Raw genomic sequence first — 16,998 nt, forward strand, 5'->3', positions numbered from 1 at the left:
GCCCTGTAGTGGGTGCTGCTGTCAGGGTGATTCTGAGCCATGGAGGCTCCAGGTTTGCACAGCAGCCCCGACCCACAGGTGTTGTCAGCCAGGCCTTTCTTATGAGGTGCTTCTAGCATTTCTTTCATTACACTCTTGAGTTGGAAGCTACCCCTATTCAAATGGAATACTTCTTAAAACAGTCCTTTCCCCCCTAAGGTATTAAAATGTACCCTTTTAAATGGGTACTGATAAAGTCTTCCAAACAGTGCTGTCATGATGGGGAAACAGTGCTTGGCTTATTTAACGAAGAGTTTCACTTTACTAAAAAAACCTGCGTTTTTGTATATGGGACAATGTGAGTCTCTATGTAGGCAGTGTGTAACTCAAAATTTACGAACACACTTCTATCAAAAGTTTGAAACAAGTAATGGGTAAATTCCTTTGGTTCATCAGGTAAAGATTAAGGCATTTGAGATTTCCCTAGAATGACTTACTGCTTTCTTTTATTGTATCCATATTTTACCCATAACAAGTAGAAAGTTAAAAATACAGAGTTGGAAAAAAGCCATGCATAATCACTGAATTTCATGAAAGCACTTTTTTGTTTTTTGTATTCAACTGACTTTCCAGTAAATAGTAAGAAGAGAACTATCACCACAGGGCATTTACAATCACAAACAGGACTATGGGTACAGAGCTTGATATGGGGTGGACGTTCAAGGTGGTGGAGGTGGACCCTCTGGCATCCGTGTCTGTGGGGGAGAAAGAAAAGCATCTCATCAGTGAAGATGCACCAGTACAAGGAATCAGGTGAAATAGTCGTGCAGCGACTGGAATAAGACAGCATGCCTGCGTGGATTTAGGGATATACGCAACAAAGCCACCATTACCAGGTTAATTCCAACCCTTGGTGGCCCTCCTCCAAGTCTGAGTCTTTAAATTGTAACAGAAGCAGACTGTCCCATCTTTGTCCTCATTGGTCAGCAGCCTAACAATTGACCCCGTTACCGGAGCTGCTTCTGTATGTGTATGAAAAACAACACAAGAGCCAGGCAACCAACACAGAACCAAAACACCCACCTCACGTGTGTCGTCCTGGGTCAGAAGTAACTCGTGTCTGAGCCTCCCCTGGCTTTTCAGAGGCAGTGATTGATTACATGGGCGATTACCCATCTCTCTCCCACAGTGGCTTGTGGATTCGAACTACCTGCCTTTGACCTGGCGGCAAATCTCCCTCCCGGGCCACCACGGCTTCCTGTTGTATGTACTAACACACAGAAAATCTAAAAAAGTATTGATGTGTTTAACTGGGTGAGGAGTTGCATGCACTGCCAACCCAAAGGTGGATGGTTCAAATCTGCCACCTGCTCTGCAGGAGAAAGATGGGTATTCTCCTTCTGTGTGACTTACAGACCCTGCAAACCTGCTGGAAGATCCACAATCAGTTGGCTCCCGATTGATGGCAATGAGTTTTTGCGTGAAAGCAACTTCAGATTTGTTTAATCCAGTATTATTTTACTTTACTTGAAATTGGAAAAATAGTATTTTTGAAAACAACCTATCTGAATACTTCTGAGATAATTCCATGGTTTAATAAAAAGAAGCTTTCATTGGGTAAGAGTTAGGAAAATTTGGATTTGTGTGCATGTGGAGTTTCTGGAGAGGAGATAACCACCATATACATTTATATATTTTAAGATAGGCTATTGCCCCTAATATAAAACACCATCTTTTTGAAAAATGGATCAATAAAAGCTTCATTTTCATAAAGAGGTCTGTGTAGTCACTGGGTTTTGCTGGCTCAGCAGACCACAGATGTCAGATGAAAAGGCTATTCTTGACTCAGCAGCTTGGAAACACGAAAAAGTGTCTGTGCCTGCAAACCACAGCGCCTGCCACTTTTAACAAGGCCATTCCCGGTGCTGCAGTATTGACTCCATACGCTACACTATTCTAGGAACAAGAGTGCATGTTTCAAGTCTTTTTTAAAAAATAGCTTGCATTGATCCCGGATTTTGCCCTATTGAATTACATACCAGTTTAGAGAAGTCTGCAGCCAACCTGAGATGTGAAGCTCCAGGCTCCTTGTTTCAGCTTGGCTTAAGGCGCTCTGGTGGCGTAGTTGTTAGGGAGTTGTGCTGCACACCCAAAGATGGTGTCTTCTCCGGTGGTTCAAATCCACCAGCTGCTCTGCAAGGGCCAGATGCGCACTATCCTGTCACGCAGTTTACCACCTCCAGAACCTGTTAGGACATCTGCTAGGTTCTGAGTTGGTTCCGACTCAGAGGCCATGAGTGAGTGAGTGAGTGGCTGAGGAATTCCATCCAGTAACCACCCAGTATCTACCAGGAGATTTGAGAATAGACTCTTTATTTCCTCATCTATAAAATGACAGAAAAGAATACCTTTCTGGCTAGTAAGAGGTAAGGAATTTAGTGTGTGGAAAGTTTCTGGGTCATTAATTCAGTTGTTCTAGAAATGTTGAGTAAGGGACTGTGGCTTCCAGGTAGCGCCCTGCAAGCTGGAGGTCTACAGTGAAGAGAGAGAATCAGGGTTCTGTGGAGCTCATGGCCTACTGATGACATGAGCGCTTGAGGTTGTTGTGTGCTGCTGACTGGGAAGGAGTCCACAGCTGACCCTCTAGCAAGTGTTCAGAGGCAGCTCACTGCACACAGGAGACTGCCCATCGTTCTCCTGCTGAGCTGGGAGTGGGTTTGAACCATAGACCTCTGCATTGGCAGCTCAATTCCTTGTAAAATCCGCAGTGATGATGTGGAAGCTGTCTTACGAGCATTTAGAAAAGCTATTTCCAGGCTGGGAAGATGAGTGGAACAGATTCCACTGAGGTGTGTTTTCTGGTTTGGGGTTGAGACTAGGATGTGGCTGTTCCCAACAGGGCGTGAGCTCATTGGATTTGGCCTTGTATTTCAAAAGGCTTTTGGGCCCTCGGGCCTGATTTTTTGGTGGATCTCCCGAATAAAACAAGCTTGGAAGCAGGGGCGTGGCATCCACTTTCAAAATAAGCTTGCCTCCAGACACGCTATAAACTTAGAGGAAAGTTTTGTGTTCACGACTTTCATTCATAGGGTCGCTAAGATTCTACGCCACTTAACAACAACAACAACAACAACAACAACAACAGTGCAGATGCATAATATGGGTGTCAGTTCATTAAAAATTTTCACTGTGCACTCAATGCATTTCCATATTTTCTGAGACCAGTAAACTTTTCCATATGGCAAACAGTACTGTTAAGACTCTGGTGGTTAGATGAGTAAGGCTCATTACTGCCAACCCAAGCACAGGCAGTGCAAATCCACCAGCTGCTCTGTAAGAGAAAGATGGGGTGTCTCCTCCTGTGTGATGTACGGTCACTGAGAACCCCCCAGAGGGTCAGCGATGAGTCTGTTCCAACTTGACAGTGATGTGCATGCCCTTGACCTTGTTTGTTTTTGTCTAAGATCACGCTGATGATTTCAGGGGAAGAGCAATCTCATTCCCACGTCTCCACTTCTCACTGACTGCTGAACATGCCATTAATTGTTTTTCTATCCAAAATGGAATTTTAACAGCTCAGTACTATAGATTTATAGTTTAGGACTCAATCATTTAAAAGGAATGGGAGATTTATTTCTTTTAAGTCATGAAGAACTATAGAATAGCATATAAGGATAAGATAGCCTCTTGAGTATTTTAATTGAGGCCCACCAACTCCAGATCTGGGATTAACAAGAGAAGCTATAGTTTCTTCTACTGATATCACTGATCAAATACATTTGCATATGCTGCTTCCCTTAACTCCACATTATAATTTCTGTAGCACAATAGATAATTTTTCTTTTTTACTTTTTTCAGGGGAAAAGTTTGAGTAAAACTTCCCTGAAAATTGAAACTCTAATTCTCTTTGCTTTAATGTATCTTTTGCTTTGGGAAACCACAATGATTTAGTAAGAGATTCATCTATAACTTTTAGGAGCTAAATAAGTGGATTATTAAAGTTTGAGAAATAGTTTGTGAGTTCAACCTTGCGTTGGCGAAATGCTTAGGAAAATCAAGCTTGATAGGTTGGACAAAGGCAAATTTTAGTTTTTCTAAGTATGTGTTGATAGGTTGCCAGCCTTTCTCTCTATTTGCATCACTTTTAAGAGGTTCCCCGTGGCTTGCCTGTGAGGAGCTTCCCAGCGCCTGACTGAAGGGGTGGCAGGGGAGCAGCCAGGGATTCACAAAAGGTGTTCAGGACACAAGAGCTGATAACACAGGAAAGAGCAGTTCATCAACTTACTGGTCATTCTCGGAATCCTGATCTGCTCGCTGCTCGTGCCGTCCCCTCCATCTGTCGTGGCCTTGACCTCAATAATGTAGTCCTCCTTGACGGGCAGCAGGAGCTCAGCTGATGTTTTGTTTGTGTTTAACACTTGGACCTTATGTTGACTGCTAGTCCTATAGAAAACCTACAAGTCATCAACAATTACACTTACTTATTATGTTCATCACCTGTGTTTCCTTCACAGCACTTATCTCTCTGAAACTACCTTTGTTTTATCTTTTGACGCCCACTCAAATGTAAATTCCATTGACAGTTCTGTCCAGTTCTTTGACTAGAGATTGGCACATATTAGAGCCACTCGGTTCTTGAATTCAAGGTTTTGGGGAGCAAAGAGCTTCCATAGAAGAGTTCTGCTGGCTTTGCTATTTATTAAACAAAATGAAAACCAAAGGAATCAAGACCACAAACCTAAGTTATTTTGGTTTGGGTGGATTTTATAGCATATGGATCTTGTATGAGAGCTGAGAAGTTACAGCCAATACGATAATTGTTTTCAAGTAGTACCTAGGTAAGCGCCAAAAATAACAGACTGATCAATTTAATGAACTGGTTAATTTGATGAACATTTCATCTCCAATCCCCACACTTAGCAGAATAACCTCCTTTAAAATACATTTAAGAAGCTATTTTGGAAAATTACTTCAAAGGAGGATCTTGACACTTGTGAATAAAGATTGTGTTCTAGAAACTACGTAACGACAGTCATAAAAGCTCACATAAGCCTCGCTCTCCTTAGAGGGTAGTCCCAGGAGCCCAAGATGACACTACGAATGATATCACCTACTTTGTATCCTGTTACTTCCGATTCGTTCTCCATCGCTTTCACTTGTTCCCAATTAAGGAGCACTCTGGTGTCTGTCGCGTTCCAAACAACATTTCCTGGTGGCTGGCTGGGAGCTTGAGATACAAAATGAGAAAGTAAAACCAATTTGAGCTGGAAGTGATATTTTCCGAGGGAGCAGAAAAATGACTCTCAGGGATTTGCTGTGAGGGAGTAAAATATCCTGTATAATGCATGAAATAGAGATAGAATCAGAGAAATAGATTACATTTGTTTTTATAAAAGCATTTTGATTCAGTTGGGAGAGAATTCCTTTTCCCAAGTGTTTGTCTTTTGGGGCGATCATGTGGCTTTCCTTTATCCACCACTAGGGGGACACCTACCATGGACCAGGAGGGACCAAGACAGGTTGTCACTGACCTGTCCTGGCACGTACAGTGGCCAAGAGACATGGCGCAGAAAGCAGATTAAAGTTACAGGAAATGACGTGTGGATGATTTTTAAGCCAGTCTTGTCTGATAGGATGTATCAAATGTGAGGCCATCGAAGGTAAGGATTACTTAGATTTATTTTCATGAAGTAATAGCAATACATGTGAAATATTGCAGCTGAGAGACTATAATTTAACATCTTCGTTTGCCAAGTGTAAATCAATTTTTGAGAAAAATAAGGCAAAACCCTAAAAAGTTAATGAGAATTCCATTAAAGAATGAATGACATTTTCTGAGGTTTAGGAACTTGGATTAATAGTTGTGTTTCTGCGCATGATTGGTGGATGGCTTGCCAGGCAAAGGGGACTGACAGCAGCTGTCAGCGACAGTGCAGATAGGACACTGGAAATTAATTTCTTGTCAATCACAAATAGCAAACACAGTATTACTCATTTGGCAACAACAGTGTGATGGCCCGAAACAGTGCTGAACTATGTTAATGCTGTGGATTTAACCAGAGTGTGATTTGGTTAAGAGAATTTGTAATGGGAAAATGATATAAAGGGTTGGCTATATGAAGAATTTTTTAAGATTTCTTGACTCACACCTTGAAGGAAAGTTGGCTGGAAGTACAAGACAGGAGGGATGGAGGTTACAGTGACAGCAAGCGAGATTAAATTCCTTTGATTCTGTTGCTTTAATTTCTGGTCTTTAATAATATAGTAGTGCCTTTAAAATCTTACAACACAGCATTCACTGTGAATTAGGTTCACTGAGTGTATTCAAGCTGCAAAGCTTTGACAACAAATATATGTGTAATCTTGATGCCTTTGAGTTGGTGGTGTTGGAGAAGTGGACTGAATACTCCTTGGATGGCCAAAAGAGCAAGCAAACATGTCTTAGAGAAAGTGCGACTGGGTGTTTTTAGCAGTTTCGTCTCACAATTGGGGCAGGTTCTTAGGAGGGACCAGTCCTTGTGAAAAAGAAAAGAAAAGAAAACAAGACAAGCCCATTATGCTTGGAAAGGTAGAAGGTCAGGGAAAGAGAGAGAGGAAGACCTCCAACAAGATGCACTGACAGAATGACTGTAACAGTGTTTATCAGAGATGAAAATGGCTCAGGATAGGGCACGGTACAAATTTGTTGATCATAGGGTGTGTGTGTGTGTATGTGCTGGAGAAGAGTATTGAACATATCCTGGAACTCCAAGAAAACAAACAAGTCTGTCCTAGGGAGGGTGATATTATGCTTGGAAGGGTACAAGTACAAGAGAAGAAGACCCTGGATGAGATGGATTGACTATGGGGTCAGATGTGTCAGAGAAGGGGAGGTTGGCGTAGCACAGGGTCAAGTTCAGAGCTGTTGCTCATACGGTCACTATGAGATGTATGTAGTCTATTCAATAGCATGCAACAACAGCTTATATTGGCAATTACTACCCTGTTCTCACATGAGAGCAGAAATAGCAGGGCATCTCGTGGTTAAGAAGTTATGCTGCCAACCCAAAGGCAGATAGTTCAAATCCACCAGTTTCTCAAGAAATTACATCCTGTATGGTTTACAGCCCCAGAAAGCCCTCTGCAGGGCCAGCAGTGAGTTGGTTTTGAGTCACTGACAATGAATTGGAGCTTCTTGTTGTTCTATTGTCTGCATCATAAAGAAAAGACCAATTGCCAAAAAAAGAACAGCTTGTCTAGTAACGTTTATGGCCAATGAAAAGAAGGGAGGCTCTCAATGAGGTGGGCTGACAGAACTGCCCACGCACGGGCCAGCACCCTAGTCGCGCCCATGGCCCAGGACCAGGAGCTGCCCCTTGTATTACACGAAGGCACCACAAATTGGAGTTGGGTTACTGGCAGCTCACAGCTATGAATTTTACTTTCTTTTCTATATTTTTTTCAAATTTCCTACTCTGAATATATTTTCATTTTTATAGTAAGAAGTAGAAGCCACTGAAATAAATCTTATTGCCCACTGCTTGCAGTGCCTATTGCTGAGTGAAGCTGGTGTTTGATTTGAATACACAGAATTCTAAACATACACTGGCTGTGATTCATTATACAAAAATCAATATATTTTCCCAACTCCTTTCTATAGCAACATGAAGGTAACAAGCTCACTTATGTGACATCACCAGCAGCCAGGAGGTCGAATGTGCACTTGAACTTCACTTGATATGAACATAATCAGCATTTGTAATTCAGTGGCTTAACATATTGGCAAATATCAAGTAAACAAAATCCACTTTCTCCCAAGTAATGAGGTATGAAAGCTGTGGCCTCAACTGATGCTATTACAGATTTTTATGGATGACTTGTATTCTTTCAAAATAGATGTTAGAATAGTAAGCTCTATATCTGTGCGTGGAAATCTAGGTAGGCATTAGAGAATTTCATTGCTGCTGTTATTGTTCTATTAATGTAGCCATACCAGTGTTGTCTGTTGTTAAGTGCCATTGAGTTGTAGACAACTCATGGTGACCCTATGAAAAAAAGACCTGAACACCTGTATAACTTTCATCGTTTCTCCAAATTCATAGGGTTTCCAGAGGCAAGCTATTTCGGAAGTGGATGCCACTCCTGCTCCCAAGCTTGTTTTAATTGGGGAGCTCCACCAAACACTGTCCACCATCGGTAACCATTATGACATTTCGCACATCAGTGTCACAGTGTTTAGCATCGCAGCAACCACAAGTTACCTCTGTACAGCAAGTGGACAGATCAGGGCTATACCACTTAGAAGAATGGCCAAAAACAATCAAAACCAGGCTTGAGGGCCGCAGATGTTGGGTATATCTTGTATGTAACATATTTTGAGATCTAAGAAGAAAAGATGAGGCATAGAGAGAGGCAAGCATAAACGGGAAGAGATGTCACGTCACGTGAAAATGTAAAAGGGGCTGAGGAAGCTGGGAGAGGCATGGATATTCCCCCCAGTCAACAGAGAATCAGCACCTAGAGCTCGTGCCCTGAATTTGGCTTTCTAGACTTTAGAACTCAGAGGAAAACGAAATTTATATATAAATAGCTATCTCTTTCTACAGATAAATATAGGATGATCTACAGCCTTGTATTTGGACTTTCAGTGTGTACATAAATCTATAGCGGAGAAGGATGGGCAGTCTCCATCCATGCGATTTACTGCTTCTGAAAACTGGCTGGAGGGTCAGCTGTAGGTCTGTTCTGACAGAGCCATATCTATAAAAGATAGCTTTAGTAGCCTTGTGGTTAAGGAGACACTGCCTGTCCAAAGATAAACCATTCAAATTCACCAGGTGCTCCACAGGAAAAGGTGGGCAGTCTCCACCCACAAGATTTACAGCCTCTGAAAACCCAGGGAGGAGTCAGCTAGCTACAAGATGTTCCAACTCAGCAACAAGGATGATGACACATAAATACAGTGTTTCTGCTACAACAGTACAAGGAAACGAAAATAAAATTGGACATTTTGTTACTATAAAGTTACTCAATTTTTAAAAGCACAACAAAAATAACTAACTGCTTAACTCTGAGGCTCATGAAGACTGGTTTCTGGGTCCAAACTATAAGATAAAGTAAGATGTTCCTTGTCTCCAATTTCAAGGGAATTTCCTTGATAGATAAATGTCACTTCTTCTGGATTAAGAAAATATTAGTTTATAAACTGTAAGCAGAAACATTAACAATGTCACGAAGATTCAAAGACAAATGGGGCAGATTTCTAAAATGTGCCTAATCTCCTAAAATGTAAAAAAGGTTATACAATTTATACGTGGGCTAGAATAATTACTTTATTCTACATTAACTGATATTTCCTGCTGTAATCTTAGGTAAGGGAATTCAGGTGGGACAGTTTGCAGGAAGTTGTGCTATTAACCCAAAGTCTGCAGCTCTCTGGCAGTGTGAACACACCAGCCTTTCTGTCGGAAAAATATAGGTCACTTCCTCTTGTGTAATTTACCCCAATGAGCGTCCGCTACGAGTTGATTCCAACTTGACACCAATGAGTAAGTGAAGTTCAATATTCTGTCGTAATCTTTCCTCATAGTTTACATAATCAGGAATGCCTTATTATGCTCATATACAAGAAAAGAACATTTCAAATTTTGAGGTTCAGCGCAGGAGGGGAAGGCCCTCTATGAGGTGGATTGATTCAGTGATTGGGGTAATCAGGATGGGTGTATTGGAGGTGGTGAAATTGGCACAGGACAGAGCAGAGTTTAGGGCTGTTGTACATAGGTCACTATGAGTCGCAGGCGACTCGAGGGCACATAACAACAACAACAACTCTGATAAGCAGTAGATACTAGGTCTGTACGTGTGATTTCAGCAATAATACACAACATAATAATACACAACATAGTTAGACACATAATACAGTAGGTGATAAACAGACAAATCACCAAAGGACATTCAGCAATCAAGAGAGAAATACCTTTTTAGTCTTTCCATTATGTCAAAGACTGAGGTAGATTTGGTAGCAAGTGTACCTTTAAATATGAAGCCCTGGTGCTTGAGCTGTAAAATTTTCTGCTTCTCCCAGAGACCTGGCTGGGATTAATGCATCAGGCCTGACTGCAGCCTGCCAGTCATGGTTTGCATATTCCTATGATGCTGTCCAAGCTGGAGGTGCTTCTAGACCAAGGAAGACCAAAGAGAAAGGTCTGGGAATCTTTCTGAAAAATCAGCCAGCAGCAGTCCAGTCCCCAGCTGATCATTGAGTGACCCAGTACTGGGCAGCACTTTGTTCTGATGTGTGGGACCACCATGTGTGGGTAGCGGGCTCAGTGCCACAAACTCTAATACTAATGCCACACACAAGTAAGGAGCAGGTTTGGGGCTTTGCCGAGGCAAAGGCCTATTACTGATATTTAAAATAGAAAATGGCTTTAAAAATGATATTTATGAATAGTATTTAACTTACTACTTTGTTTAAAATCTGCTTATTGCAATGATACAGATTTTCTGGTACACAAAGGGAATGTTTCCAGTGTATTGTTTTAAATATCAGTAAAAAGAGTCAGTTAATGTAAAAAGATGAGTGCATATTAGTGAAGTGAGCCCATGAGAAAGTCAAGGAACTGGGAAAGTGGATCACCTAGGAAATGTTGGAACCTTAATCTAAAATGCACCTTGAACCACAGCAGAGTGGAAGATTATGTAATTAACTGTCTGAGAACTTCAAACTTCCAAATGAAATGTTAGAGGCAGGAATAGCATTTCATCAAAAACTCTGAACTATTCTGACTCACAGTCTTTTTTGTGCTTGTCTTATGCATATTTTATTTTCTCTTCCTGAAGACATACTTAATTGGTTTCCTTAATTCCAGGAGACTGATTTTGGTTCCACGCACGTGGATGAGCGTATCTTCTGAAAAGCAAAAATGTACGTGCACAACCGATTGCACCATTTAGTGGTACTCTTTTAGCAAGCCAACACACACGTCTGACACACAGTCCAAGCATGAAAGGATGGGATTCTTTCATTCCAGGGTAGGCTCTGCATCTAAGTTCTAGGCTGGGCCAATCAACATTTTCTATCACCTCTCCACTGGGATTGGCCCAGGGATGAAGATTAACCAATTAGAGAAGGATGTGTTCATTAACTGAACCAATAAGAATTCTGATTGTCGCTGGCTGAATAACCAGGAAGGTGCTTTCTTCTTTTTCTTAAGTGTCCTGTGGAGACAAACTTGAAGTTCAAGTGTTAGTATTGCTCCCCTGATGAGGAAATTGAGACTTATACCCAGAGTGGGTTGAAGAGATGGAGTTGCTGTTATTGTTGTGTAGGATTTTGAACTTCTATCTCACCTACTTTGCACACGTGACCAGGAGGGACTGATCCTTGGAGAAGGACATCATGCTCAGAAGGGTGGGAGGACAGTGCAGGAGAGGAAGACTCCGATGAGATGGACTGATAAAGTAACTGGGCTAACGGGTAGATGTGGGGCTTTCAGAGGCAGTAAGTCATAGAAGAGGAGATTGTCTTTCTGTCTCCCTTGAAGCAACTGGAGGATTTGAACTGTGTACCTTTGCAATGGCAGTGCAGTTCCTTACCACTAAGCCACCAAAGTCAGGGTTCATTCAAACAATTCTTATTTGGCACACTGTGATTATTTAGCCTCTGAGAGGAGGAGTGAGAGAGAGAGTTCGAGGTGGTGAGAGACAGACAGACAGACAGACAGACACGGCTACAGTGTTCCCTTTGAGCTCTTCCTAGATGGTTCTTGAGGATGTTATTTTCCTGCTTGGATCAATCCAAATCTGAAAGTCAGAACTATCACTTGGCTTTTGATGTCTACAAATCAGAATACTTGCCCTACATATTACTTCTGCTAAATTCGGATCATAAATCTCTTAATATGTTTCACTTAAGAAGCCAATAAATGTTATTTATAAGCCATTTGCAAAATCTCCTTATCAGCCTATTCAGTTAGAAGATGTTAAGAGTTCACTCTCTTTAGATGACAAGTGACAGAAACCATCTTAGATTACGGTAAGAAGCTAATTAGTGTTTAACTTAAAAATGTCTTTAAAAAACAAGTATCTGAATATCAAAAAACAAGTGTTTAATGGAAGTTAATATATGCAATTTGAGAATCCGTGTTAGTTTATATTAATAAATATTTGTACTGACAAAGCTTTGCATGCAGGCTGTTACAGTTAGGAATGCATGAAAATTGTACATTTTAAGAAAGATAGTAAAGTTCTACAGATATTTCTTGAAAATTCACAATGTGTGGGCAATAATTCATAATGTGCTTTTCATTAATAGTTCTTTAGGCTGATCTGCTTCTTTAGATTTAATTTATCTACTCGGTCAACCATATAACATTTAATGTGTAGCTACTATGTGCTGGGCACTGGGGCTGAGGGATCAAAACACAAAACTCTTTCCACATATAAGAAGCCAAGCCAGCAGCCCAGACTATACTTTAGTTCTTTATGCCTGAGGCGTAAAAATAATTTACTTTTAGTGGCAAGACACTGCACTGCAATCCCAGAGGTATGCGGTTCAAATCCACCAGATGCTCTGCTGAAGAAGGAGGGGGCAATCTCCTCCTGTGCCAGTCAGATCTGATTTGACGGTGCACATAAAAAACAATACAATAAAAATAAAGAAAAGAAAAATAAAAAATAATAATTTACTTTACAGGGATAATCATACACTCACAAACTCAAACTCAAGCACCCTTCACCACTCTTAAGTTGAACTGACTCATAGCTGAGGCTCCAGTGGGTTTCACAGGTTAAATATCACACGGCGAACATTGCCCATCTTTCTCCCACAGAAATGCTGGTGGATCCAGCCATGAGAGGGGCACGGCCTTTGGGTTAACACTACAACCCAGTAGGGAACAAACCAACAGAGCTCCTTTGATAATCCCAGAAGCTTTGCCGGAATTTTTACATAGGATTTGAAGCTTAATCCCTGTCAAAGGCTAAAATGACTATGAAAAGCTACTAGTAAACCATATGAGAAATAGTTTTAAGATACTGTCTAAATTATATCTGAGTGTACTTGACAAATTATTTTAATACCAAATTTAAAAATTAGCCTAAGTCTGTATTCTACAGCATCTTGAAATGACTAGGGATTTCATTTGTCTGTATGAATTTACCACCAAATCTAGGTGCCCTATCCACTTCCGAAATAGCTTGCCTCAGGAGACGCGATGAACATAGAGAAACGATGAAAGTTAGGCATGTGTTCAGGACTTTCATTCATAGGGTCACTATGACTCGTCCACTACTCGACGGCACTTAACAACAACAACAACAACAACAACATCCATAGTAAAACTGATCGATCAATACACAGACTCCACGTGGGTTGCAGCCACACGAGAACATTACTTTTGGGAGGATTTTATTTAACTGCTGAATCCCAGTCAGATTATGTGTAGTATCATTAGCTCCCGAGTTCTATCTTTGGTCAACTTATCTAGTGCCTATACACTGAGTAAAATAAAAACAGATAGTGCTATTAAATCACAAATATTCTAATAATACCTTTGAATGAGAGGAATGTGCATGGGGCAGGCTGTGCCTGTGCCTGGATGCTGCTGTTATCATCAGTTGCCTCTGAGTATATTCTAATTCCTGGTGACCCCTGCGTGCATAGAAAATTGCTCCGAGAGTGTTCTTGGCTGTGATGTTTCTGAAGTCCCCAAGCCTGTTTCCTGAGGCATCTGTGGGTGGGTCTGAATCGTCATTCTTGTTTAATAGTTGAGTATTTAATAATCTATGCCATTGAGGGATTCCTGTGTGATTTTGGGGTTGTTTGCTTTCTCTGTCACATTGCTATGATGTTGGGACTGACACACCCTTCAGTGGGGTTCTGAGGCAGTAAATCAAATGGGAAGGTGGGAAGAGTTTGGCCATCTCCTTCACAAGGGCTTCTGGCGGATTTGAACAGCCAGACAGCTATGGCCTTTGGGGTAGCAGTGTGACTCCCTAGGGACTACACTACCACAGCTCCCTCGGCAATGTTTGGGAATCTCTTTATTTCTTAGACTCTAAATTTGGGATGCTAATAACTTTCAAATTATGGTATTCTTGTGATAAGAATGAATACATCAAGAGTGCTTGGAACAGTGACAAGCACGTGCCCAGTGTTGGCCACCACCACCATAATTATTACTGTTATCAGGTGCAAATTAGCATCTATGTTGGGTATTTATATGCTATTTCTAAATTATGGAAGCGTTCTTGCTTCTTTTAAAACTGTTATTTCATTCATTGTGCATTATCATGACATTTTCCTTGATTTATAATCAGTGTCTTCCTTTGCCATAACAATCCACATAAGTTCTTCACTGATTCCACCATAATGTCACACTGTTTTTTACATTCATAATCTCCTGGTATGTAATCACATTAATTATTAAGTCAGAGGAAAGAGGCAGATAAACTTGTTTGCATATATTTTTGCAATCAGAATTTCTGACTGGTGCTGTGCTTTGAATATATAAATAATGATGTATATTTAAACCTTACTAATTCTAAATTATTATTGAGAAGGGCAAGTGTATTTAGTGAGAAGTTCAAAATACAGTGTATTTTCAGTTCTAGAGAATTCATTTGGGCTTGGAAATGCTTGCTCTAATTGTATTCATGTGTTTTGACTGAATGAGCATTTGGGCCACGTTTCTCTAAACATTACTTAAAGATAAGGTTTAATTGTCACATTAATTTGTTGTTTGCAAATGCATGCTCTAATCTGTGGTTCATGGGGTGTCGATGTGTAGCAGTCTGTTTCACGTCACCTAACAACCACCACCACCTTATGAGCTACTCTAAAATGTGGGGATATATGTAAAGCACCTGGTACTCGCAACATTTTTGGAACATTTGCTATAAGCTATGATCCTGACAATAGGTGAACTGAGAAATACAAAACAGTGGCAAGTGACATCCATACAAAAGCTGGAGTGGCAGTACTAATCTCTGATAAAATAGACTTCAGGATGAAAACCACAATAAAAGATAAAGAAGTCAGTATACAAGGATTAAAATCACAATAGATCACGGAGACATAGCCTTAGTTAATATATACTTACTTAAAGGCAGACATGCAAATATATAAAAGTCTTAACAGAACTGAAGAAGGAAAAAAACACACTCCACCACAATAGTAGTAGAAGTCTTCAATACACCACTCTCACCAAAAGGGTCAACTCAAAAAAGATGCAGAACAGAATTATAAAGTCAGCTAAATTAGACTCACAGATGTATTCCGGGAACTCCACCTAACAAAAACTCAATTCACTTTCGTTTTTTGGACAAAATAATATATGCTTCAGAAGGGACCACATACTAAGACACAAAGGTAGGCTCCACAAATGGGAAATAAAAACACAAACGAAAAAATCCAACCATATTGAAATAATGTATTCTCTTAGATCATAATCTTATAGGCTAAAAATTACCAAGAGGATAAAGGAAAAAAGGACACTCACATGGAAGCTAAACAATACCCTGCTTGAGAGTGATGGGTGAAATGTAAAAATTCCTCAAAATAAATGAAAATTAAAATACTGTATAAAAAATTTTAGAATAGAACAAAGGCAGTCCTCAAGGGTCAGTTCATAGCAATAAGAAAATAAATACACTAAAAAAAGAAGGGATAAGATAAATTACTTAAACCTCTAGCAAATAGAGAATAACAAGCTAATCCCACAGCTTCACAGAATGAAGCACATTTTAAGGTGAAGGGTTGAAATCAATGGGATAAAAAAAGAAAAACAAGTCAAACCATCAACAAAACTAGGAGCTGGTTTTCTTCAAAAGGCTTAATAAAATATGCAAACCATTGACAAATTTAGCAAGGACCCCTAAAAACCACATCTGGGAACATTTATCATGGGGTTCATGAAAAAGGGCACCACAGAAACAAAGACAGGTATGTGAGATTTGGGGACCAGATTTCTATCAATCAGTGGCATTAATGACTTTGGTCATTCATAATGATGAAGGTGGCTATGATTATGAAGGCGAAATTCTTGCTTGCCATTTGTGAAGTGGAACTGTACATACGCGTTTTCTTGGTGGTTGCATTAACGGTGGCGCTGAAGGGGCCGGTCCCCGCGCTGTTGTAAGCCCGGACAGCTGTGTAATAGGCCAGGTTGCTCCTTAGCCCTCGGAGTCTGGCAGAAGTCTCGTTTCCTGACACCTTCACTTTGCTGGATGATGATTCTTCTCCTCCATTGTTATTCCAGTACCGCACCTGGGGGACAAAGGACAGAAAACATGTAGTCTCGATAGAATGTCCTTTGCCTTAAGTAAGCCAGTTGAATTAGGCACATTGATTTTCTCATTGACTCAGCAAATGTTTAATGAGGATGTGGACAGCAAAAGATGGAAACAGGAGACCATTTCCCTGCTGTAAGTTCACAGGTACTGCAAAAAAATGGCAGTGGACCCTCAGACATGGAGGCAAGGAGCACTAGTGGTGACTTGGGCTGGACAGCAAGTTTCCATGTCATTAACGGTGCTAAGAGGTGCAGTGATTAGTCACTTGCCTGTTACTAAAAGCTTAACGCTTCAGCAGTTTGAGCTCACCTAGAGGTGCCTCAGAAAGCAGCCTGTATAGTGAATAGAGCAGAGGAAAGTCAGAAGTAGGACTTCAAGAGATTGCCAATAATAAGTTAGCAAACATATGAGCCAGAAAAATGAAAGATGAAACGCTATCAGATTGAAGTGGGAGGAGTCGTGTGAAACCTGGATGTCGGTAGGAGTGAGTTCAGCATCAACCCCGCCCAAGCTCGACTCCATCAGAGAAGAGCAGCTCCTTCTGGGGAGAAGGGGAACTGAGAAAAGACCCTCACAGGGCCAGCTGGCTAGTCAAGGTCCCACAGAGAAGGTGAGGAGCCTCCAAGCCCACCTGTGCATGCAGGGCTACCGAAGAGCAAGGGAGAGCAAGGGTACATGGCTGTTAAATATAAAAATATACCCACACGCCTTATGCATATTTCACTATTCAGATCCACGCAAAAG

At 40.9% G+C, this 16,998-nt stretch overlaps 1 protein-coding gene across 1 annotated transcript in view; it reads right to left on the reverse strand.

Moving 5' to 3' along the window:
- Window positions 1-633: 633 nt before the first annotated feature.
- The window catches only part of CNTN3 (contactin 3 (plasmacytoma associated)), a 292,769-nt gene continuing 276,404 nt past the window's right edge, over window positions 634-16,998 (reverse strand). Inside the window, exons 19-22 of the mRNA XM_006890641.1 lie at window positions 16,039-16,228; window positions 5,094-5,206; window positions 4,265-4,433; window positions 634-734 (exon numbers count right to left, since the gene is read on the reverse strand). Of these exons, the coding sequence (XP_006890703.1) occupies window positions 634-734; window positions 4,265-4,433; window positions 5,094-5,206; window positions 16,039-16,228 (573 nt within the window). The remainder of the gene's footprint in view (window positions 735-4,264; window positions 4,434-5,093; window positions 5,207-16,038; window positions 16,229-16,998) is intronic.

This window comes from Elephantulus edwardii, unplaced genomic scaffold, assembly GCF_000299155.1.
Source record: "Elephantulus edwardii isolate Elephantulus edwardi_28Jun2011 unplaced genomic scaffold, EleEdw1.0 scaffold00091, whole genome shotgun sequence".
In the NCBI taxonomy this organism is placed as follows: Eukaryota; Metazoa; Chordata; class Mammalia; order Macroscelidea; family Macroscelididae; genus Elephantulus; species Elephantulus edwardii.